We start from the raw sequence: 24,575 nt of genomic DNA, 5'->3' as shown, positions 1-24,575 counted from the left end.
GGACCCCCGCCCGTTCATTAGACCCTCTCCGTGACACTCATCCTGTGGTGGGCGCTGTGGGTCCACCCGTGGACTATACCTGGACTGTATAATTGATGGACGGTCTTGCCGGGCCCTGGTAGACACGGGTCCACCATCTGCTTGCTGCGGAGGGGAGTGCTTCCGGAGACGGGCGGTTCATTGCCGAAAGATTGGACCCCTACTCACACAGCGTTGTACACTGTCACAGGAGAAAAGACTGTGATGCCGGGGAAAAAGACTCTGCAGGTGGTGGTGGGAACGAACAGTGTGAACCATGAGTTCTGGCTTGCCGACATAACAGACGAGTGCATTGTTGGACTGGACTTGCTGGCCCACTGGGGGGCACGGGTCGATGTGCCGGGAGTTGCCATCCACCTTGGTGCTGAGACCCTGCAGCTCCAAGTGGGCCGCGGTAGCCAGGGACAGACCCCCACCCCACCAGCACCCCCAAAGCCCTCGCGCCCCACAGCTCCAAGCCACAGCCAGGGGTCGAGGGCGGCAAGGGTGCGGAAGAGGACCCAGGGGGTGAACGTAAGCAGGGCCAACATCCCTCGGCCAGAGTCGCCGCCTAGCTCGGCAGTCTCCCCGTCACCTGAGACTGTCGTGGCAGTAGAGGAGCTTGGGCGGCGGAGTGGGGTGCACCTCAGTGCGACACAGCAGCGGCAGCTGCAGAGCCTCTTGGCAGAGTTTATGGATATTTTGCCGCCAGGAAGAGGACTGCACAAGGACGGGCCTGGTGCAGCACACTATCGACACTGGAGCAGCTGCTCCAATCCGCCGCGGCCCCCCGCCTGCCCTCGCCAAACGCCAAGCTGCCGAGGAACTGATAAAAGAGATGGCAGCTAATGGTGTCATTGAACCCTCGGATAATCCATGGGCGCACCTGTGGTTATGGTGCGGAAGAAAACAGGGGTTGGCGCCTTGTGTGGACTACAGGCGCCTGAACGCGGTCACCCGCAAGGACTCTTACCCGCCACCTCGCATCGATGACGCACTGGATTACATCGCTGGGTCCAGTTGGTTCAGCTCGCTAGACCTCCGCAGTGGGTACTGGCAGGTGGAGCTTGCTGCTGAGGCACGCCCAAGACTGCATTCACCATAGGGCAAGGACTGTGGCAGTTTAGGGTGATGCCTTTTGGACTATGCAATGCACCAGCCACGCTTTGAAAGGTTAATGGAAAGGGTCCTCAAAGACATTCCCGTGCCCGCTGCGTGGTCTATTTGGATGACTTGCTGACTCATGCCAAGGACTTTGAACAGGCTGTTGCTAACCTGCGAGAGGTCCTGACTGCCATCCGCGGGGCCGGACTAAAGCTGAACCCGGCCAAGTGCAACCTTCTTGCTCGCCAGGTGAAATTCCTGGGACATGTGGTGAGCGAAAAGGGGTGGCTACTGACCCGAGAAGGTGGTTGCTGTGGGGACTGGCCTCCCCATCGAACGCCGCCGAGCTACGGAGCTTCCTGGGGCTGGCCTCCTATTATAGGAGGTTTGTAAAGACTTTGCCACCGTCGCTAGCCCCTTGCATCAGTTGACAAACAAGGGTCAGCGGTTTGGTTGGCCTGAGGACTGTGCAGCGGCTTTGAACAGCTGAAAACTGCCCTTGTGAGTGCCCGGTCTTGGCGTATCCTGACCCCAGCCAGCCTTTCCTTTTGGACACTGACGCCAGCAACGTGGGGTCGGAGCTGTGCTCTCCCAGAGGGGAGAGGCTGAGGAGCGAGTGGTGGCATACTACAGCTGCAGCCTCAGCCGGGCCGAGAGGAATTACTGTGTTACCCGGCGTGAACTGTTGGCTGTGGTCCTGGCGGTTCGTCATTTCCGACCTTACCTCCTGGGCACTAAGTTCCTGCTCAGGACCGACCACGCCAGCCTAACCTGGATGCTGAACTTTCGCCAGCCGGAGGGTCAGGTGGCCCGGTGGCTGGAAATACTACAAGAGTACGACTTTGAGGCCCAGCACCGACCAGGGCGGCAGCACGCCAACGCTGACGCCCTGTCCAGGCGCCCCTGTTCTGCAGGCGCCTGGAGGAGCTGGACCGGGGTCCGACATCGGCAGCAGCAGAACCCGAGGGCGAGGATGAAGGGCAGGAACCTTTCACCGCGGCGGAGCTGCAGCAGCACCAGGTGAGCGATCCAGCGCTGGGGATGGTGAGGGACTGGATGGAGGCAGGGACACGGCCAGACTGGTCCGCCGTGTCTTCCCAGGGGCCCGAGACGAAGTCGCTGTACTCCCAGTGGAACAACCTGGAGCTCCATGGCGGTGTAATCTACCGGCGGTGGCGAGCCCCAGACGGGGGAGGCGACATTCTCCAGCTCCTGGTTCCCCGGGCCTTGCGGCCTGAGGTCCTCCGCTGGGTTCATGGGGCTGCAGGTACTGGCCATTTTGGGAATGGCAAGACGGTGCGGCGGCTGAGACGGCGGTTCTACTGGCCGGGGTGTCGTCAGGACGTGGAGATCTATGTCCACTGCTGTGACGACTGCACGGTGCAGAAAGGTCCCAGCCAGCGCTCCCATGCCCCATTGCAGCAATACCTAGTTGGGGCGCCAATGGAGCGGATCGGAGTGGACATCCTGGGTCCGTTCCCTGTTACTGATGCCGGCAACCGGTATGTCCTGGTCGCGATGGATTATTTCTCAAAGTGGCCAGAGGCGTACGCGGTGCCGGATCAGAGTGCGGTGACGACGGCGCGGACCCTGGTGGATGAGATGTTCACGCGGTTTGTTGTACCAGAGGAGCTCCATAGCGACCAAGGGAGGAATTTTGAGAGCCAGGTGCTGGGAGAAGTGTGTCGGAGGCTGGGGGTGAGAAAAACGAGGACCACCCCCCTCCATCCTCAGAGCGATGGTCTGGTTGAGCGGTTCAACCGCACGCTGGCCACCCAGCTGGCCATCCTGACCAGCCAACATCAGAGGGACTGGGACCAACACCTGCCCTTGTTTTGTGGGCGTGTCGAACAGCAGTGCAGGAGTCAAGTCAGTGTACTCCTGCAGCGTTAATGTTCGGAAGGGAGCTCCGAACCCGGTGGACTTGGTGTTGAGCGCCCCTGAGCCGGAGATTGCTGGTGGACCAGAGATGGATTACTCCGGGCGGCTCAGGGAGCGGTTGCACACGGTGCATCAGCTGGCAAGACGGACATTGAGGGAGCCGGGCCCGCCAGAAACGGGCGTCGATACCCGTGCGCACGGTCCTATGCTGGGGGCGGAGATCGGGTCTGGGTGTTCTGCCCCAGAGGAAGCGGGGCTGACCCCAAGCTCATGAGCCACTGGCAAGGCCCGGCGAGATCCTGGAACAGCTATCGGAGGTGGTCTTCCGAGTCCGGATGCCGGGCGGGAAGGCGGGGTGGTGCTACACAAGGACCGGCTGGCGCCATACCATCCGCTTGCCCCCAACCCACAGACTGGTGTGCAGCCTGGGGACTCCTTGCCCCCACGCCCGGCCCAAATGGGGCGCCATGGATTCTCAGTCAAGGCCGGGCGTATTCGACGCCGCCCGGACATTTGCTGGACTACAGAGTGGACAGTTAAGGTTGTGGGGACACTAAACCTCTTGGGGGCTGTGTAATGACCTGGCTGGGGTTGTTAGCCAGGTGCATTCTGGGTATTGTGTTGTCTGTGTTTTCTATCGTTCTGCTAGTTCCTATGTGTTTGATTCGCATGTTGTGTTAGTGTTATGTTAATGTAAGCCACAGTGAAGTTGATGTGTGTTCTGTGGAGCGGGTTGAATGGGCATGGTTGGCTGACACCGCGACTCTATGTGGTGGGAGCGTGATAGGGGTTCGGTGTCAGCAGCGTTACAGGGGTTGTAAAATGGTCAATAAATGACTGGTGTGAACCACTACTGCCTCCTGCTGGATCATTTGGGGATTATAAGCCTGCTGCTGAGACGCCGGGTCGTGGCGGTGTATGAGGCACGCGCTCTCCATTCGCTGCGAAGTCTGGCGATAGCTGCTAGCGCCCCGCTAGCCGTTTTAGCTAGTGAGCAGTTTAGCCAGTTCAGCTCTACTAACCCGCGGTTATATATCCTGCTGCTCCTATATATCCTGCTGCTTTTACACACGCACTCACATAACGGTCAGCGATACTCTGCGCAATCAACCTCTCACATGTTTAAGCTTGCTGTGGGAGATTTCACTTGTCAGGTTTGAATAGTAAGCTAATGAGTGATAAGACGATGTCAGAGGAATTGGTGCGCAATTAATCGTCACTCACCAATTAGTACTGCCGCTCTCTATACACAGTTCGCGCGATCGCAAAGTGAAAGCAAAAAGCAAGTGCAAATTCAAACGCGATTTCAATATGTCACATATTGACAGTGGTTCCCCGATGCCAATGACACAATTACCCAGCTACATTTCCGAAAGAATGCAAAAGCAATGACATATATTTTTCCTTCCTATGATAGCCCGACGGGCAGGGCTGAGATAGATTTTGGTAGCCCGACTGGAAAGTTCGCTAGCCCCGGGACGTCGGGCTAGCGATTTTGCGAGCCCTGCAGTCCTTGTCTCACAGTATGAAGCAGCCAAATCAAAGCTCCAGCTTAGAGAATGTATCTGGTCAAATAAACTGGCTACTAAAGGAACACTTTAACCAACAAAGAACTGGTTAAATGTTGGTTTAACTTGATGCCAGTTAGTTATGAACTGGAATCATGATGCCATCAGCATCATGAATGCATGTATACTAAACCAATGAATAAAAAAAAAAATTAGATGGACTGAAACACTCAGCTTTTAGTGTTGGCTGACGGCTTGGTCCAAAAAAGCAGTTTATATGCAAAACATCCTGAGGAGATGCTTTGCATATAATGCACTGGCTCCCTTTAGGGTAGCGGTCTCCAACCTTTTTTGAGTTACGGACCGGTTTAATGTCAGACAATATTTTCACGGACCGCTTTTAAGGGGCAGAGAGAAGGATGTTACTCTCAATGTTGTTGGCGCATTTCAGGAGGACGCTGCTAATAAAGTTACACAATTACACAGTGAATTTGCGTTTATTATTATATTTACAAAATACCACAGTTTTTGTTTTGGTCGTATCATTTTATTTTGTTGTATTTATCCTCCACACCTTAATGCTCTCTGGTCGCTATGGTAACGCGTAAACATAAGACACAACTACATCACGGAAAAGACCCAGGGAAACCGAGTTAACGAACACCCGAGCCTCAATTCTTGCGGCCCGGCATCAAACAACTCACAGACCGGCACCAGTCCGTGGCCCAGGGGTTGGGGACCACTGCTTCAGGGCAACTGGTTCTAATGAGAACTTAATCAGTTCCCTGCAGGTCAAGTAGAACCAATGGCTCACGGTTGCCGTCAAATGATCAATATAGAACTCTGAGCATTTAAATTGCTCCAATATCACTGTAAAACTGTTCTTAAAAAGTCTGAACTGCACAGCTGGACACAGCAGTTCTGAGAATATACTTATATTACATGTGAGTTTAATGTTAGAGACAAGCTTAGTGGACTAGCCAGAGTTCAATTAAACAGACAGTTGATCTCAGCGAATCAGCATGTGGTACATTTCATTTTTTCCTAAAACACAAAGACAGTGACATTCAGTTGATAAGTTAAAGCAAGCATCATGCCTGGGAACTGAACTGAAATGAAGGTTACCGTTTCTGCTTTTGATGTAAGGGTCATGAATAGTTCAAATATGCTTGGGTTGTTAAAGACACATTGTTCTTTCATCCAAGTAAAATTTCAAGGCATGGGTGAACCCTTTCAATCTGGCAGAACTGGCCATTCAGTTTTATATTATCCAAGTTTTTCACACCTCCAAACTAGGGGCAGTAAGTAGATAGGGTTTTGTTCTCAGCTTATATCTTCTTTTAAACAATAATGGCTATCATATTGCAAAACCAAGGATGCCTCAAGGAAAGCTCTGAGAATGTTACTAAGTAAATGTGTACTAGCCCGCTTGAAGAATTCATCTCAGTCCTTTATACAACATGCCTCATTCAGACCTATTCATAAAATAACTTTTTTCTACACCTAAGTGCCTTTTACCTAATATTCACACACCTTACCTGCTCTACAGCGACCCCAAGGTTTAGAAAGGTAAAGGTGAGGCTTTCAAAACTAAAAACACTGAACCAACTCTCAAGCACTATGAGGCTCTGGGGCTATTCTGCTGCTAGTGGTACTGATACATTGCACAAAGTCAGCTGAATAATGAAGAAAATTGAAAATCTTCAACTTGACTCCAATCAACAGCTAGACAATTGAAACTTTCCAACAGGATAATTCTGCCAAGAACCAAAAGTATCTGGTCAAGGCACAACTTCAAAAGGACATGTAAGCAAATATTAGTTGGGGTGTACATATTTATGTGTATGCATATATTTGAGCATTTATGTGCACTTTTGATTAGAGAAAGTCTCTCATTAAAACTTGTGCACCCAAGTCACTAAAGTTGTATCCTGCATAATCTTCCATCATTAAAAAAAGAACAGTTCAAAGAAATAATTAAAAGCCAAAATTTATATGTAAACTCCTGACAGCAGCCTCATGACTGAGGATTATACATCATGTTTAACAGCTGAAGAAATACCTTATTAACTACTTATTTCTGCAAGCTTAGTAGACTGAAAAAAAGTTTCAGTTCTAGGTCATTCCAATATTACTACTTGTGATCTTTAAATGCTAAGTAAAGGCACGGGTGCTTGACTCAATTATTTTTTTCAAATGCAACAATTCGAGTGTAGACGGGCATCCTCTGAAGTACCTCAAAGAACATGCCTGAGTTGTCCATTTCATAAACAATTAAGAAGAAGTGGTCTATCCATTAGCCAATGAAGACTGCTGAGCTCATGTAGGTGAAGGGAAATGGTGATTAATAATAAGAGGAAAAGGAAAACAGGAAAAGGGAGGACAGAGGGGGCTGGGGAAAGAGTAGTGAGGAAGATGGGCAGAGGCTTGGCCCCACGTACAATAGACAGCATGAGAGAACCCAGAACATCCTGCAGAGAAGCCCTGGAGATGGGTGGAATCGGCGACACCACAGCCTGGAACCAAAGTAACCCACACTGACTGTAACTACTGTTATGCAAACATACAAAAAGGAAGTCTCTCTCTCTCTCTTACACACATATGCCCATAGATCTCATTAGCAGAATGACACTAACAGCTAAATTACTGCATTTCTGAACAAGTTACTCTGAGCCTGAACAACACTAAATGTTCACTGCATCCGTGTTAGGCTGTGATTTTATGCTTTACATCACTTCTACTTTCCCACGCTGTCAAACTCAATTCTGTCAACATCACTCTCTCCGAGTCATTTTCTTTCCTGCCTTATGCAAGCCAATCAGCCTCTGTTCCACGTGCTTTAAATCTTATTGACCAATTAATCAAGTTGCCACAAATAACCACAATTTACGAAAAAGACTAGAATGAAGTCTACATTTATTTATTCCTACCCCCTTAAAGCTATTTAATAATTAAAAATGATCCTGGGTATAACATACACTATCGCACTACATATATGTATAACAATATACAACTCTATAGACACAATATATCCAAAGAACGATCTATACTTCACCTACCAAGGCGACGGACATTTTTCACAAATCACTGTACCTCAAACAATCAACACCAGTATCTCGTTATTTGTTTTTTTAAAACAAACATTGTTTTGAATTCACACATAAACTCTTCCACTATTTTACACTACGTATGGATACAGAAAAACTTTAGTCATACTGTATGTCTGTGTAGGTTCTCAGTCATTCAAATCATGGTAGTCTTCTGAGCTGAAAAAGAAAGTGACTGGACTTTTTAACGTTTGTTGAAGATGTTTCACCTCACCTTGCCCTGGTTTTTAACTGTAGTGCGAGGTGGTCACGGACCCACTATTAATCAAGTGTGCCATCACATGAGCCAAAGTGTGAAAAAAGGTGTGGTTTATTATTATCATCAAAAGTTGAGAACACTATGAGACCTTGCTCCACCCTCTCATGTGAACTATTACTTCTTGTTCAAACCATCTGTCTTACAAAACATAAACAGTGGTATCCTCAAGTGAGTGACCTTAATTCTTTGAGTCCAGGTGTAGAGCTGAGCCTTGTCCTGTCAAGGTAGCTCTTCTATGTTTTGCTATCTGGCTGCTGTTGTTTCTCCAGTGTTGAGGTCTGTGCACTCCTTGCTGCATTGCACTTAGCTTGTGTTTTGGAGTTTTGCCGAGTTTTTGTGTTGCGCCTTCCATCCTCCTCAAATCCAACAGCACAGCCCAGAAACAGAAAACTGTGATCTTCTGTATCTTTCAAGATGAACTTTTTATTTCCACTGAGTTGATGTGAACAGTACAGGTTTTGACCCACGTATCATCCACATATCTGTATCAGTGGCTAGGTGTTATCCCTGTGAAAGAGCCAAGAGATTCCACTCATGTAAAGGTTCGATATAGTGGGTCGTACTGGGGACCCCATGGCACATTCATGCTTTTGTCTGTAGAAATCCTCATATTTAATAAACTTGGCGGTAAGGCAGAGGGATAACAAAGTATTCCGTCTACTGCCTAACAATATACTTATTTGAAGTCAGGAGCACTCCACCTGTACTATACACAGTGTGGTCCGGTGTCCACCATGACAGGTGGTTTGTGGCCGCAGCCCAGTGCAGCGCAGGGCCTCTGCTAGGCATTCCCAGACCACCCTCACTATATGTTTAGGTGTGCCTGGTCTGTCCAGCATGCTCTCCCACCACCTGATCCAACTCAACACCAGGTGGTAGGGGAGGATGCTGATCAGTTGACAGCTCAGCTCAGTCCCTCTCTTGGACACTTGGGTGTCCAAGAGTGTCCTGGTGCCACATGTACTTATCACTCATGTTCAGATTAGGCAGACCATTCCTCCCAGTCACGCCCCTTTCTCAGGTCTCACTGAGTCCCCAGGTGAAGCACTCTCAAGCACCCCACCAAGGGTCTCCAAGAAGGCCGGGTACTGTGAACTGTCATTCGGCGCATAAGTGAACTAACCCCCTCATCCACTGGAAAAAGCTCCAACATACAGGCAGCAAGGTGAGGGGATACCAAGATACCCACCCGAGCCCACTGCCTCTTACAAGGGCAACTCCAGACTGAGACATAGTCCAGTCCCTCTTCAGGAGACTGGTTCCAGAGCCTAAACCCTGCGTTGAGGTGAGCCCAACTATATCTAGCCAGTATCTCTCAACCTCACACACTAGCTCAGGCTCCCCACCAGAGAGGTAGGGAAAGAGCATCCTGCGGGTGGTGGGCATACAGGAGTGTGGACCCATGTCCCTTCTTCAGGCTGCACCCGGCCAGGCCCCATAGGTTGGGCCTGCCAACCAGGATCCCAGGTACCCTGCACAGGCCTGGCTCCAGGGTGGGGGTCCGGTAACTCTATCCTGAGCAGGGTGAACAGTTCACTTGATCTTACACTCATATGGGTCTTCTGTAATGCTCTTTGTCTGGCGCCTCACCCACGACCAATTTGCCATGGAAGACCCTACCAGGAGGCAAAAGCCCCCTGACAACTAGCCCCTGAAACACACAACTTCATATTGGGGGTCACTAATCACATCCTTTAATAATAACTCATGCCACTTACCTGTGTGGCACCTCGCATCGTGCATTATGAATATTGGATGTTATACTCCAAACAAACAAAGAAGAAAAACATTAAAACAAACCAATGTTTAATATGTTACAACAAAAGTTAAAATACGACAAATTCACATCCAAACAACTAATAACTTGCGAATGGAAAGTGTCATGACGAGACTTCCATCTCTCTAGCAACCTCCTCCACCTTAATGTGGTGTTCCCTGGCTAACTGAGAGATATAATCTCTCCAGCATGTGCTGTGTCTATCCCCTCGGTGGGACATGGGCAGCCTGAACACCTTACCTAGGATGTGACTGCCTCAGCTGGCTTGTTCGATGTGGTGGAGTAGCAGCTCTACTCGGAGCCCCTCCTGAATCACTCAACTCCTCACACTATCGCCAAGGGAGAGCCCATCCACCTTTAAAAAAAGCTAATATCTGCTTCTATCCGCATTCTTATTGTTTTGTCTTTAAAAGAACTAACAACAATAGTGTTAACAAAAAGATCAGGTTTTTCAACAACGATGCTCCATCTGGTGGCAGAGGGCTGCATAACACTTATGACACAACTATTACACAAACTGACCATCAGTTAAAATTAACAATGAGATTAAACAACTAGTATGTGTGACCATAGCAACGATCAGTTTGCTTGTTGCGCTGGGTTTTTTACTGAAGCACATCTTTTGTAATCAGTTGCTAAAAATGAATTCCATCATATTCAGTAACATTACTCGTAGAGAAGCCATCCCTCATTTTGAGCCAAGTCTGAAAAATTCACCTACCAATGTTTTGATACAGCTCAGAGATTGTAGTTTCTGAAGGAACTGCTGGCTCTAGGAGGGAGACAAAAAGAAGTCAAATGTGGAAACATGTCATGCATTAATTTCTGAAATAAATGTAAACTCTTAACCAACCTGTCAACAGACAGTTGATTCAAGCGAGCAGTTGTTTCAAGAGCAGACAGTAAATCAGTGATTTCAAAACATTTGCATTTTGTGTACATGATGGTTTCTTTGTGTTCTACACATGAAGGTTGTTGATGTGGAGAGCAATGAATACGAGTTATTGGTTAGCTACTCCAGGGTCCTGAAGCTGTACATAGCTATGCAAAATAAAGAGCATTGGTTTTAACTGTGTTTTCTGCTTTGACAAGCCAATAAATGCAGTCTGTAGGATGATGCGGTGACATTTTAAATAGGAAATGTACCTATGTACATATCCTAGACATATCTCCTATATTAGCAGTCCTCACCAGAGTAGTAGCGTGTTTTATCTTCTGAACAATTCCATTGTGACCAAGGTACTGTAGGGAAAGCCAGAGAGGCAGTGCCCGTAGCTTCTCCACAGGGTGGCTGGAAGTTAAACCTGCTGCCAGAGACTGGGAGACACAATATAGAGATGCAGAGCAATGAGGGAGTTGCACAAATATAATTCCCAAGACGCCATTGGATCACCAAAAGATGTCGCAAAAGTGATCACAATATGCACTCTTTCAGTTTCTCTGAAAATGATGTCAACCCACCAGTGCAGGGTCTTCATGTCTGTAGAGGGTGACAGCAGTCACTGCCGGCAGTCCTAGCCATGGACCTGGTGTCAGTGTCATACTGTCACTTCTGGTGGCTGCCTGCAGACACATGAAAGACCAACACCGATACACAGAACTTAAAATAATTAACACTTACAAGAATGTCTCATACATTGGAGGCTGTGGGAAGTAGAGAATCAAGTGCTCTTATTTCTGTTGAGTTTCGAAGCTTTCACCTGTATCTTCAAAACAAATTAAAGGAACACTTTTAATCAGTGAAGAATCAAAACATTCAAACTTCTTGTAAGTAGTAAAAGGGGTTGTTCATCAGTTTCAAGTGTTAATGAACTCAACAACAGGTGCACTAGAGGGGCGACAACCTCCAAAGCTGACTGTTTTACTGTTTTACATTTGACTAGGGTCAGTCTCACTACTGGCAGCATGAGATGATAGCTGGATCCTATGGAGGTTACACAGGTAGTTCAAGACCTCCAACTGCCAGAAGATTTGCTGTGACACAGAAGGTGACCACGGCCAGAGTCTTAGAAAATGACCTTCAATAGATCAGGTTTGAATATCAAACAATCAGAAACAAAAGCATGACGGTGGCCTGAGGGCCCAATATCCTCTAGTTTGCCCTGTGCTCACTGCCTGGCAACATGGATCCTAATTGGCATTTACCATAGGACACAAGAACTGGAAGGTCCACCACTCTTTCACGCATTCTTTCATTCCTAACACATTACCCAGGCCACATCTGTATATTGAGCATGATTTCCTCCCATTGTGATCTGATGTGTTTTCCTTTCTCTTTTTTTTGGAGGAGCATGTTTTTTTCTTATACTGTGTACTATGACCACAGCCCATCTCAGATATGGATGGAAGTCAAAAAGATTGAGTTCATTACAATACTCGTTTTTTTTTCTTTTTCAGCCATCTGCTGTTGATTTGCTGCTGTGCCTGTGAGTCACTCTCCTACTGCAAGAACCAGTTGGCCAACTTTTAGCTCTCAAGACATATGTCCTCTCATTTGACTTTAGACTAATTTGATATCCAAAGGAGTTCATTATTGACTAAGAAGGCAAGGTACCCAGGAACCATGACTGCAAAACAAAACCAAATCCCCTCATGCAGGTCGTATGAGGTGATTTGTGCAGATGTGCTATGTTTGCTTTTACCAAGTGTGGTTCTGTGCATTATGACAAAAAACATCTCCACTTTGGTCTCGTCTGTCCAAAAGGCAGTTCTAGAAGTTTTGTGATTTGTTCAGATGCTGTTTTACAAACCTAACCCATACTGTCATGTTCTTTTTAGTGAGATGCTAAATGCTTTTTTTACTGACAATCCTTCCAAACAAGCCATTCTTGTTCTTCAAGTGTGCCTTCATTCTTGTAACTTTAAGCACTTCTCATGCTAACTGAAACCTGTAGACTCAGATGTAGCTGGTTTTATGGATGTGTTTTTTTGGTTTTTTTGTAGACATACCCTGACCTTGATGTGAATTTGCTAGAACATCCACTACAGGGAAAATCAGCATCTGTGTTTGAATGTTTTGCACTTGTGAATAATCGTTGTCACTGTAGCATTATATACTTCAAACTGTTTGGATTGTTGCTGCCCATCAGGCCAGGAAGGCCTGATGGGCAGCAACAATTGCTTCTCTAAGATCACTGCTACACACAGCTAAATGCTCCAGCCATGCAAACTGCCAAAACCTCTACTTTTATAGAGGTGGTCACACTTGGTGATAATCATTTAATCACGGCATTTGATTAGCAACATCAGGCTACTACTTATCTTATTTCATATAGAAGCAAGGATGTATTGGTTTTTCACACAGTTTCTTTATCTGACTAATAATAGAGCCTGGTAAGGAATCCGGTAAAATGTTTTTTTTTATTATGTCCTGATATGTAAAACCTCTGAATTTCAAAGGAGTGTGCTTTCCTTTTTAGAACTGTAGTATAACCCCATATTGGATAGATTTTAATATAAGTTTACCATGATAGAAGAGGTGACCTGACCCAGTGCTAGGGTCGCCAGATTAACCCTGAAAAAGAAAACACATAATCAGCTAACATTACAGCAGCAATGTAAATTTTAAAAAAAACTCAACTTTTTCTTCAAGAATTAGTGGCAAAGAGCTTGCAGAGTACTAGCATTGCAAACCAAGCTTTTGCTATAGTTGTACAGGTAAGAAAATGGATGAAGACAAGAGAGTTGGCTAGACATAATCGCATAATGCACAGCTAGATTTCTGGAACCGGTCTCCTGAAGAAGAGCTCAATTTTGTTGAAGTTGTCTTAGGTGAGAGGCAGCAGGCAGGGGTGGGAGGACTTTGGTTTGGTTAGGCCACGAAAATAGGCTTTCAGTCTGCCTCAAAGCAATTCTGGCAAACCATCAGGGGGAAGTGTTGCTCTACTCACCTGTCTATTTTTTGCGAATGACGTGATTCTGTTAGCCTCACTAGGCAAAGACTGGAGAACCTCCAAGTCTAAGGCCATGGTTCTCAGCTGGAAAAAGGATGGAGTACCCTGTCTGTGTTTTGGGACTTTATTCAAGCGTAAGGAGGGAGTTGAGTGAGAGACTGAAAGATAACAGAATTGTACTGATCGACTATGGTGAAGAGTGAGCTGAATGTGAAAGTGAAGATGTCAATTCACTGGTTGAGCAACTCTCTTCCCTCTGATATGTCCTTGAGCTCTGGGTATTGACTAAAATGATGATATTGCAAATACGAGAAGTGGAAATTGGTTTTCTCAGAAATGTAGTTGAGCTCTCCCTTGGAGAAAGGGCTAGTTATAAAGAGTTCGTCCATTGAGATGGGGCTTAGAGTGTGCAGAGTGTGAAGAATAGAAATATTTTCCTGCTATTATTTGCTGCTATTAGTATAATCATCATTACCATTTCATGATTGAGAGTGATGTTGCATTCAGATGCATTCAGATGTTCAAATATATTGGTATTATATAAGTCTTTATTATAGGTCCAAGAAGAACCACTTTAAACTGTGGAGTTGAATCTATAATTTTAGATGTTTTTAATGCTTCTATGATTTCAGTGTTTCTGTGTAGGGGGCAGAGACAGGAAAATACACTCTGTGCCAAAATGAGACAGGAAACACTTCTGCAAGGCTTGCAGAAGTGAAACTGAAAGCAGAGTGAGTGCAAGTTAAGAGCAGGGTGTTTTATTATGCATTTGTCTTTGATTTAAGCCTTAAGTAGTTGTGTTAGATTGAAACAGTTGTTTTATATATTTTACATAGAAGTTAAGATCATTACACATAGGATGGCCTTAGCCTGGTTGCTTAAGCTGAGGTCAATTAAGGTGCAGCGTGTATGTGCAGACATACACACATACAGATACATATAGTAAGAGAGGTCACGACACGTCGCACGCAGTACACAGCACGCACGCACGCCCCATGCGTGCACACACACACAGACTCATTTAGTAGGTAAGAGTTTATAACTGCAAAGTTTGGGTGCGTACGTGGTAGTCCAGGAAGTACACCAGATGTCCCAGAAGATAAGCGACAGCGAAGGCGGGCTGAGAGGAAGCACCTGGCGTCGACCCGAAGAAGATGTTTGTTTTAGACTATGTTAAGAGTCGTTGTGGTTTTGAGTTGACGTATGCTGTATTAAATCTGCCTAGCAACAGAAAAGGGGGCTGTACTATCTTAACCCTATAAAACCGTTGTCTGAATATGGTAAAGCAGTTCAATACTGATTGGGTTGTTGAACTCACACATGTGTTCATTAAAATGCCGTCTAATTGCACACGCCTGGATCTGTGCTTATTTATGGATTCCTCTCTCAACATTTTTGAACCTTAACATTTGGGGGCATCGTTCCGGTGAGAGAGAGGGAATTTTGGTGTAGATGGAGAGATCCGGGGTCCGTGGTAATTGGACGGGCAGACGGTAATCAGTGGTGAAAGTGAGCAGGCATTCCCCGGGGCATTTAAAGGTAAGACACTGCCTGTTGAAATATATTTCCAAAAGGTGCCACATTGGGCATGTCAAATTAAAAGCCTGGTCACTGAAATTACTGGTGAGTGTCTGTTTTGATTTTGGTGATAATGAAAGTAAGAAAGTACAGTACTGAGAAACTTAAGAACGGTTGGAGCCGTCGAGAGAATTAAAGCAGTTGGAGCTGCTAATTTAGTGTGATAGGGAATTTGGTCATTGTGTGGGTTGGAGCCCCATTGGTTATGCAACCCTTAAGAAGTTTCTCGGAGGTGACGCTCCCTGCTGGATAGAGAAATCTATCCTTCACCTAGCGGCGACCAGGGATAGTTTCGGGCAACATTCGAGGAGGACTTGGGAATCTCCAAAACTGTTGAGGGTTGTCCTTAATCTTAATCCTGGTTCGGATGTAGATTGTTGTTTCAAATTATTCTAAATTCTTCTAGAACGACAGCGGCGTCTGTTAAGAAGCGCATTTTCTCGGAGGTAACGCTCCCTCCTGGATAAAGACGTTTGTCCTTGACCTAGCGGCGACTAAGGGTTAGTACGGTACGACAAACCGGGGAGAACTGGGGAACCTCCAAAATTGCTAGAGGTTGGAGCCTCTATTTTGCGCTTTTTTGGCTACCTGTAAATTAAGTTAGGGCTAGAAATGTGGACGGAACGGTTGGAGCTGCTCCGGTGAATTGGTCACAAAAAAGTCAGGGACTTTATCGGTTGGAGCCGTTATGGTTAAATTTATCGAAATTGGTAGGAGCTAAGAGGCCTAAATCTGTGCAGTTGTAATTAATAAGACGTCTGTAATATAAAATATGAGATCTATGAGTAAGATCAGTCTCTGTGTCAGCAATGCACAGCCGGATGTGCACTGATGGTGTGTGTACATTCAAATGAGGAGCGGTGACGCGCAGAGAGGGTGGTTTCAGTTTCGAGAGTATTGAGCTTTATAACTATTGTTTGCCAATATTGCTAAATGCCTGTAATTAAGAGGCTGGTTTTGCTTATTTCGAGAGTATAAATACAGTTTGAATATAGTAGTGTGGATGTATAGTAATTGACTGAATTGTGAGAGCTGTATATATCTTGAGCCATAAATGCTGGTGTGTTTTATTTTTTCAGTTATGTGTGTGGTGAGAAGCTGTGAGAATGATGAGAGGTTTCAGTTTCTTTTTCTTTTGACTTGCTCTTTCTGATTATGGAAGGCATGTCCAAAATACGCATAGGAAAGTGTATTTTAAGTGATTTTAACTGTGTGAATGCTGTCAGTATTTGATTTGAGTGACTCTGCGTGATTTGTCTGAGTGAGAGAAAAGGCAGGGTGTGTGAGACGATTCATGGCGTCTGAAAGAGGTTAGAACGTTAAAAAAGTGTGTATGAAATAAAGGAGTGTGAAATATATTTCTTTTGTGAGGTAAAATAGGATGTTGAAAGTTTGAAAGTGTTTTAATTCAAGAAACGCATGAGTGATGTTATGAGAGGTTGAGTTTATTTTTCTGATTGAAAACATATAAGTGTATACGCTACAAACTGACCTAAAGAAGGGTGAAGGGTGATGTGTGTGGAGAAGTGTTAGTTGTCCTGATGTTTGAAAGAGCTCTATTTAAATGTGTGTGAGTGAAATGAAGGTGTATTGTTTTTAAATCAAGATTTAGGAGAATTACTGATTGTTTGTAGACTGTGAAATTCAAAGGGAGACAGAGGCTGCAGCAACAGGAAGTGTGTGTGTGGGACAGGAAACGCATGCCCATAAATGGTAACTGAGTGTGTAAAGAGAGAACACAGAGAGACAGATGAGTTAAACTCGAGGCAGATGAAGCAAATGCAGGTTTTAAGATAAAAATGAATATGATACTAATTCTATGCGTTAGTGTGCCAATACAGGTGGACTTCTCTCAACATTGGAACCTTGAGTGCAGCGGCATAACAATAGATTAACAGAATTGGGAGAAAATAAGCCAGTCTTTGGCTCGAAATTGTGCGGCTTGATCTCTCACTTTGTCCCTGAAACTGAGAAGAAACCCAAAGGACAGTCAAGGACAGTCAATTTCCTGATGAAGACCGACAGAACACCGTGGACTTGAAGAATTAACTGAAGCTAAAAGCAGTGCAAGCGAAAGCAGTAACACTGACGACCACTGATGAGTCCAGCAGTATGAAAGATGCAACATGCATGCTGGTGAAGAACAGTGTGATGTGTCTGCTTGAAGGCACTGACTCTCATATTTGCTATGCTTGGAGCAATCTTGGAAGAGAAGACTGAAAGGATGAATGGAGAAGAAAACAGAGCAAATGAAAATAAGACTAAAGGCACTGAATGTGATATTTTGCCATGCTGGAACTTAACCTAAAAGAAAGACTGTAAAGGAACAGAGAAGAAACAGACTGTGTTTGCTGGAGCTTTGAAGCCCGAATAGGACACTGGGAATGAAAAAGGACCAGTGAGAGATGAACCTGGACGAGTTAGACTGCGAGAATATAGGATATGATTGGATTAAAATTGAAGCCGGAACTCATGATTGTTTAGGGATGTCCACCACATCACAACAAAGAGGTAAACAATACAAAAGGTAAAAATAAGGAAAGACAATAACTGACAACTATATTAATGAATAGAAAACACACATACACAAGTTGTTACATGTGAGATCATTTTTGAAATGGATCAGAAGTGAGATAGTTTGAATCTAAAGCTCAGTGAAAAAATGCATGAAGTAAAACTGATTATAATTTAAGATGCAATGAAGAAACAGCTTACATGTAGTGTACATTAACATGAATACATAGAAATGCAACGAAGAACTCAATGAATTAATTCAAGGAAGAAGCAGCTTACATTCAATTAATGTAGATTGCAAGGAAGAACACGCTTACATGCATGGCATAATTGGTATTTCTGACCAGAGATAGAGAAATGGGTCATTTAACCACTTGTGGTAATAATGAAAATGTCTTAGTTTTGTTATTTTCAGGAGTAAAGCAGACTTGGACCAACTCTCCAGATCCAGCAGTCGGAAGGAAAATTGTAGGTTGACATCAATGGATAGGTTAAGGCAAGTTTTTGGTTGAATTGTTCACAGCGTGATGTGTCTATGAACCTGAAAAGCAAGCCCTAGCTCCTGGCTGAAGACTAGGAGTGCTTTATTTAAGGTGGGAAATTAAAGTTTGGGTTAGCAATTCGGGGAAAAAAGAAAACTGACTGCTTAACTGGAGAATTGGGAAGTGTCTGGGAGACTGTGAAGCCATAGATGCAAAAATAACACATACACATACACATACAAACAGAGAATGCATTAACCTTACAGAGACAAGCTCATGAAGATTAATGAACAGATATTGAATAAACCTGGCTAAGAACACGAGCATACGCAATGAAGATCAGCTTGCTACTTGTATGAGTGATAGAATGGTGTGAATGTTTAATAAAATAGACTTAAAGCTTGAAGTTGAAGTTGACTCAGAGGAGTTATATGACAGGGGAGTGAGTTATGGAAATTAACAGAAGAAAAGTGATTAAAGCAGTTTTAAAAGAGTGACTTAGGAGTGCTCTCGTACTGAGTGATTAAAACCAGTGATTAGTATAGAGAGAAAATGAAAATAATTCAATAATGTGATAAGGTTTAAACATGTATTTCTCTTGTCAAGTTGGCTGTGGAGCTGCGAGTCACTATGTAAATTAGCTCGAGTGAGTGACGACAGAGGAGCTTCCTGTGTGTGTGATTGAGGCCTTAAGGAAGGGAAGCAAAATAGACTGTTCAGAGGTGCAGATTTGGACAAGAAATTTATAATTTAGTGTTGACACATTGTTATAACGTGTTTATATTTTAGGCTGAATCTAAGTATGGTGAAGTGTCAAAGGAGACATGGTTGTGTGTAAAATGGTGCAGCTTTTGACAAGGTTTTCAGTGCGTTGAATGGGTGAAATTTAAGATTGTTTAAGATTTTTTGGGGCTGTTGTTTTTCATTTTAATAGAGGGAGTTTTGATAAACTTGGACATGTCTAAAAGGGCCCATAGTTTTAGTAACAGTGCACTTAGAAAAGAAAAAAAGAAAAACCTGTCAGGTGATTTTGTTTTGTACTTTGATGAGCTAATAATCAGCTCTCTTTTTTTTCATTTTTGTTCTAAGCAGGCCTGGAAGAGAGTGAACTGACGGCGCTGACAAAATTACCAAGTACGAAAATCAGGTGGGCTTTACAGATTATAATTGATTACAATCAGAGACTGATTGGCGGCGAGTCTCTGTCTAAAAAAGGATTGTAGCGAGTCAATCCAGTCAAAAGTATAGAGAACTATTTTCCTGAAAAGGAAAACGAAATAAAACAAATGATTGAGCTCATTTTGCTGATGTGGAGCATCTGATGACGTGCGCAGAAGGCTGCAGTATCAGCAAAAATATCATGTGTGGATGCGTGTGAGTGAATGTGACTGACTGGACCAAGGGGGGAAATAAATAAAAGGTTGACAAACAGGAGGAGTGGAAGACTTAATTCTGGGGATGCTGATGTTTCTTTGAGTGAATTTCTGTTTTATTGATTTGGGTTAGACCATGTTATTACATTATAAAATGCTAAATGCTAAAAGGGAAACATTTTTGATATAACTCAAGTTACCATTAACTGAGGTAACACATGATTAATAACTGTTCTGTTTAAGTTTATTTTTTGTCATGACACAGACTGGATCATAAAGGGGGAGTATGAAAGGTAACGTACAGGTTTTGTTTCCAGGAAGTTCCAAGGATCCAGACTTTGCATGGAGCAACGAGTTTGAGAAGATTTGACATAATAATTAAATTGATTTTGTTCCTTAAACACAGGTTTTTAGGGCTGGAGCAAAAATACCGGAGAAGAGGATTGCTGAGCTCCTCTGAGAAATGATATGACTAACCTTTTTTCCCTTGTTAATTTGTTAAGCTTGGGTAAAGCATGTTGAGTTTTTTGCCACATGAGATGTGTCAAAAAAGAGATGGGTTTAAGATTTAATTTGTTTAATTTGAAATGGGTTGTAGGATCATTGATTTTAGTGGGGTTTGGTTTGATAATTTAGAGATGGCAAAATTCTTTAAATTCTTTAAAGAAAGGATTAAAATGAACTGAATTCGGTTTAGAAGATAAATTGCTGGTGTTAATAAGAAGTTGTACACCAAACTTAAAGGGAAACTGTGGGAATAATAATAATGGGGAAGATTAGTGAAGACTTTATGGGTAGAAAATGGGTGATTTCTTTTTGATGTTTAGGATAAGCTGTTATAATGTAGGCTTTAGAAACAGATAGTAAATAGATTTATTTCTGGGGTAGAGGAGAGCTTTTTATGAGGATGTTAAAAGTCTCGCTGACTCAAATGAATAATATTGGAGATTAAATATGTAGAAATGATTTTTTCTTACACATTGCAATCGTGCTCATTAACAGAGTTGATGTTCGGTCCAGTTAAGGTCATAAGCTTCGATGAGCGTTATGTCTCAGTCGATATATTGTAGGGGACTTGGAGCAACAGAAGGATAAACAGCATTCACGCTTACAAACACATAGGGTTTAAACATAGGTGAGGCCCAGGGCCTGAAATTCCTTTAGCTTTTAACTGAATAGGAGTTTGGTTGTGACTAAATTGGGTGACATGTAAAATATTGAGATAACACATGCAGCTCTAAATTAGTCTGATTATATAAAATGCAGTTACAAAATAACAAATGCTTGTTGAAGTGACCAAGTTTTTGTTTAAAACAGAAGCAAAGGGAGAAAGCTTATATATTTTGGTTAAGTCTGATAAAGTATAAATTAGAATGTATCATAACATTAAGAGCAGCAAAAATGAAATAAAATGGTATACCAAAACAGGTTATAACACAGGAAATGTGAGTTTTAAAATGAAGTTAGTGTCAACACACAGAAGTTGTTCTTAGGGAGCTTTTAGCTATGATGAAATTTACTTAGGAGCCATTAATAAGGTGCTTACACTTAGTGATTAAAGTGGTTGTTTTTTCTTTGATCCTTTAGTAGAATAAGCAGTTTTCTTGTGATAGGTGACTTTAGATGAGAGGCCCTTGCAGCAGCGACAGTTTGTGCACAGGATGTTGATAATCAGATAAGGAGCAACAGGAAGCACATGCAGAGACGTGCTTCCTTTGATCCTCTTAAAGGCAGTGCTTTTAAGAGTTTTACAAATGCTGAGTACGGTTGAATGAGATATAAAAATAAAAGTCAAAAACCAAATACGAAATTAGGTTCATGTTTTGAGTAATATTAGGTTGAATCAGGTTTGAATAAAGAGAGCAATTGAGGGACATAAGGTAGGAAAGCCGTAGTAGGGAGAAAGCTGTTTTGTTTCCTTTGCAGGCTTCCTGATTTCCACTAGAGAGGGACCCAGAACAGGGACAGACCACTGGAGATTCACAAGTGTAAGGGGTCTCTCACCGGGTATGAGTGGGTTCAGGGGTGAGGGAGGAGTGCTGATTGAGCTCTGCTTGCACTCTTATTCTCTCCTGCCCCTGATCAACTTTAGGCTCGCTGATACTTTGGTGTGATTAACCTCAAGCATGAGTGTTCTCAAGTGGGAGCGGGCCTTTTATAACTAAGACCACCTAGATGACAGGAGGTTGTCTGATTTGTTAAGTCACAGGATGACTAGAGAGGGTCAGAGCTAAGAATAGTGATCCTAATGTCCATGACGTCAGGGGTGGACAGGGAAGCAGCTGAATGGGCCAAGGAGTGACCCAACATAATGTATGGCGACCTCTGGTGGTCCAGAGGTCGAGTGTGCAGAGTGTGAAGAATAGAAATATTTTCCTGCTATTATTTGCTGCTATTAGTATAATCATCATTACCATTTCATGATTGAGAGTGATGTTGCATTCAGATGCATTCAGATGTTCAAATATATTGGTATTATATAAGTCTTTATTATAGGTCCAAGAAGAACCACTTTAAACTGTGGAGTTGAATCTATAATTTTAGATGTTTTTAATGCTTCTATGATTTCAGTGTTTCTGTGTAGGGGGCAGAGACAGGAAAATACACTCTGTGCCAAAATGAGACAGGAAACACTTCTGCAAGGCTTGCAGAAGTGAAACTGAAAGCAGAGTGAGTGCAAGTTAAGAGCAGGGTGTTTTATTATGCATTTATCTTTGATTTAAGCCTTAAGTAGTTGTGTTAGATTGAAACAGTTGTTTTATATATTTTACATAGAAGTTAAGATCATTACACATAGGATGGCCTTAGCCTGGTTGCTTAAGCTGAGGTCAATTAAGGTGCAGCGTGTATGTGCAGACATACACACATACAGATACATATAGTAAGAGAGGTCACGACACGTACGCAGTACACAGCACGCACGCGCCCCCGCACGTGCACACACACACAGACTCATTTAGTAGGTAAGAGTTTATAACTGCAAAGTTTGGGTGCGTACGTGGTAGTCCAGGAAGTACACCAGATGTCCCAGAAGATAAGCGACAGCGAAGGCGGGCTGAGAGGAAGCACCTGGCGTCGACCCGAAGAAGATGTTTGTTTTAGACTATGTTAAGAGTCGTTGTGGTTTTGAGTTGACGTATGCTGTATTAAATCTGCCTAGCAACAGAAAAGGGGGCTGTACTATCTTAACCCTATAAAACCGTTGTCTGAATATGGTAAAGCAGTTCAATACTGATTGGGTTGTTGAACTCACACATGTGTTCATTAAAATGCCGTCTAATTGCACACGCCTGGATCTGTGCTTGTTCATGGATTCCTCTCTCAACATTTTTGAACCTTAACAAGAGCAAGGAGCAATTGGGGTGATTTGAACATATGACTGGGACGGTTCACTGATGTGAAATGTTGCACACATGTCCATGAAGGTTCTCAGTCATCCAGGTCATGGTAGTCTATGCCCAGACTCAGGTCTGAGCATATCTGATTAGACTGCTGCCTCAACAATAACCCACATAACCTGACAGAGTTTACGGATTGATCCAAACAAATTGGCTTCTTTTTCAGCCACTTGGCAGGAACCAACTATCAACTTACAAGCCATCATAATATCACAGAAGCTGGGTCATCGAAAATGTACTTTGCATAAATATAAAATCAGTCTAAACATTCCTTTGAAATTGTTTTGTTTTTGCAATCAATCTATTTTGGAGGTTGACAGAAGCTACCCACCCCTCGACATGAAGCCACAAGTTGTACTGATCACACAGTTCCTTCAGTCGACCTAACTTGTCTGTGTGGCCTGCTCCAGGGGTACCTGAAAAATAAAAATAATGGATAAGCGGAAGAGAATGGATGGTTGGATGAATGGAAATATACCAAAAACATATAAGTCACTGAAGTTCATATTCAAAATGCAGAGTATTCTCTGTATTCTGAACTGCTGTTCTACCAACATATGGATCATCTTTAACTCTTTAAGCACAGACATATATAAAGTGCAATGTTTAAACTGTGGCTGTCCTTTACCTGCATTGGCAATCAGCAACAAAGGAAGCTTCCCTGCATTTATGTCCTCTTTGATGAGTTTTTCCAACAGGGCAACATCCTGACAATGACAAAAAGGATCCATGTCAGGTAGTTTTTATCTAAACTACCTAACAGATAGGTTTATGTGTTTTTCTAATCTGTGTTCTCCTACCATTTGGTGTTGGGATCCAAAGAGGGTGTTGCATGGCACTGTGCACAAACTGGAGAGAGGCAGGCCAAGCTAATGATACAAACACTGGCATGAAAATCACTATCTATTAAGTATTCAACTGGATGAAGTACAAGAGATCCTATATAATGGTAATACTGTCCTTCAACCCCCACCCCCCCGAAAAACCAAAGGAAAAACGAAGGAAAAAGTCTGAAGTGTATAAGTTGCAATATTATTATTTCAGGTTTGATTTAAAAAAAAAAGTGGAGTCAAAGGATAAAAGCAGTGTCATCTCTGGTGCCTTTCCCCTCAAAGCAATCATGCTAGGTAAACACATGTTTGTGCTGGAAGGTAACTCTGTTTTTAAAATTAGTTGGTAGTGTATAATTGGATCTGCCATTACCGTGACTACCGAGGTGTATTGCTATAAAGTATTTACACACGCCTTTTTTAAAAACATATTCATGAGCTCATGTGTCCCAGCCATCCTACCTGGCTGCACAGATGCTGTCCGAGCCCAGACCTGCAGGAGGCACCTTGATAGATGACTGGCTGCCTGGTGTTTAGGACCACATAACCCTCAGTGGCATATTCTTCATAGCGAGCATTGATAACCAGCCGACACACTTTTACAAGGCCATCCCTGTCATCCTCATGAAAGCAGGTAGACCCATTCTCATACCTGAGGAACAGATGAGCAGCATGGATGGTTGGATGGTGCAAAAGGATTAAAATAATAGTCCAAATAAGCAAATTTCATTATTAGAAATATTTCTGTTGTTTTGATTCAGCAGTGTGACCATCATTGACATGGAGGAAAAAACATTTAATAGGGGTGCAGGGTTTTACATTTTCACAACAGACTGTGAAAAGGATAATTAGG

General features: G+C 43.7%; 1 protein-coding gene across 3 annotated transcripts in view; it reads right to left on the bottom strand.

The window, feature by feature from the left end:
* The window catches only part of pdxdc1 (pyridoxal-dependent decarboxylase domain containing 1), a 61,430-nt gene that overhangs the window by 30,573 nt on the left and 6,282 nt on the right, over positions 1 to 24,575 (bottom strand). For all 3 annotated transcript variants that reach the window (XM_039611131.1, XM_031730476.2, XM_039611130.1), the window contains exons 6-13: positions 24,185 to 24,374; positions 23,693 to 23,761; positions 23,521 to 23,599; positions 23,224 to 23,308; positions 13,120 to 13,168; positions 11,116 to 11,217; positions 10,846 to 10,971; positions 10,376 to 10,426 (exon numbers count right to left, since the gene is read on the bottom strand). In XM_039611131.1, the coding sequence (XP_039467065.1) occupies positions 10,376 to 10,426; positions 10,846 to 10,971; positions 11,116 to 11,217; positions 13,120 to 13,168; positions 23,224 to 23,308; positions 23,521 to 23,599; positions 23,693 to 23,761; positions 24,185 to 24,374 (751 nt within the window). The remainder of the gene's footprint in view (positions 1 to 10,375; positions 10,427 to 10,845; positions 10,972 to 11,115; positions 11,218 to 13,119; positions 13,169 to 23,223; positions 23,309 to 23,520; positions 23,600 to 23,692; positions 23,762 to 24,184; positions 24,375 to 24,575) is intronic.

This window comes from Oreochromis aureus, linkage group 4, assembly GCF_013358895.1.
Source record: "Oreochromis aureus strain Israel breed Guangdong linkage group 4, ZZ_aureus, whole genome shotgun sequence".
Taxonomy (NCBI): Eukaryota; Metazoa; Chordata; class Actinopteri; order Cichliformes; family Cichlidae; genus Oreochromis; species Oreochromis aureus.
The sequence above is the reverse complement of the archived record's forward strand: the minus strand, read 5'-3'. Positions and strand labels throughout refer to the sequence as shown.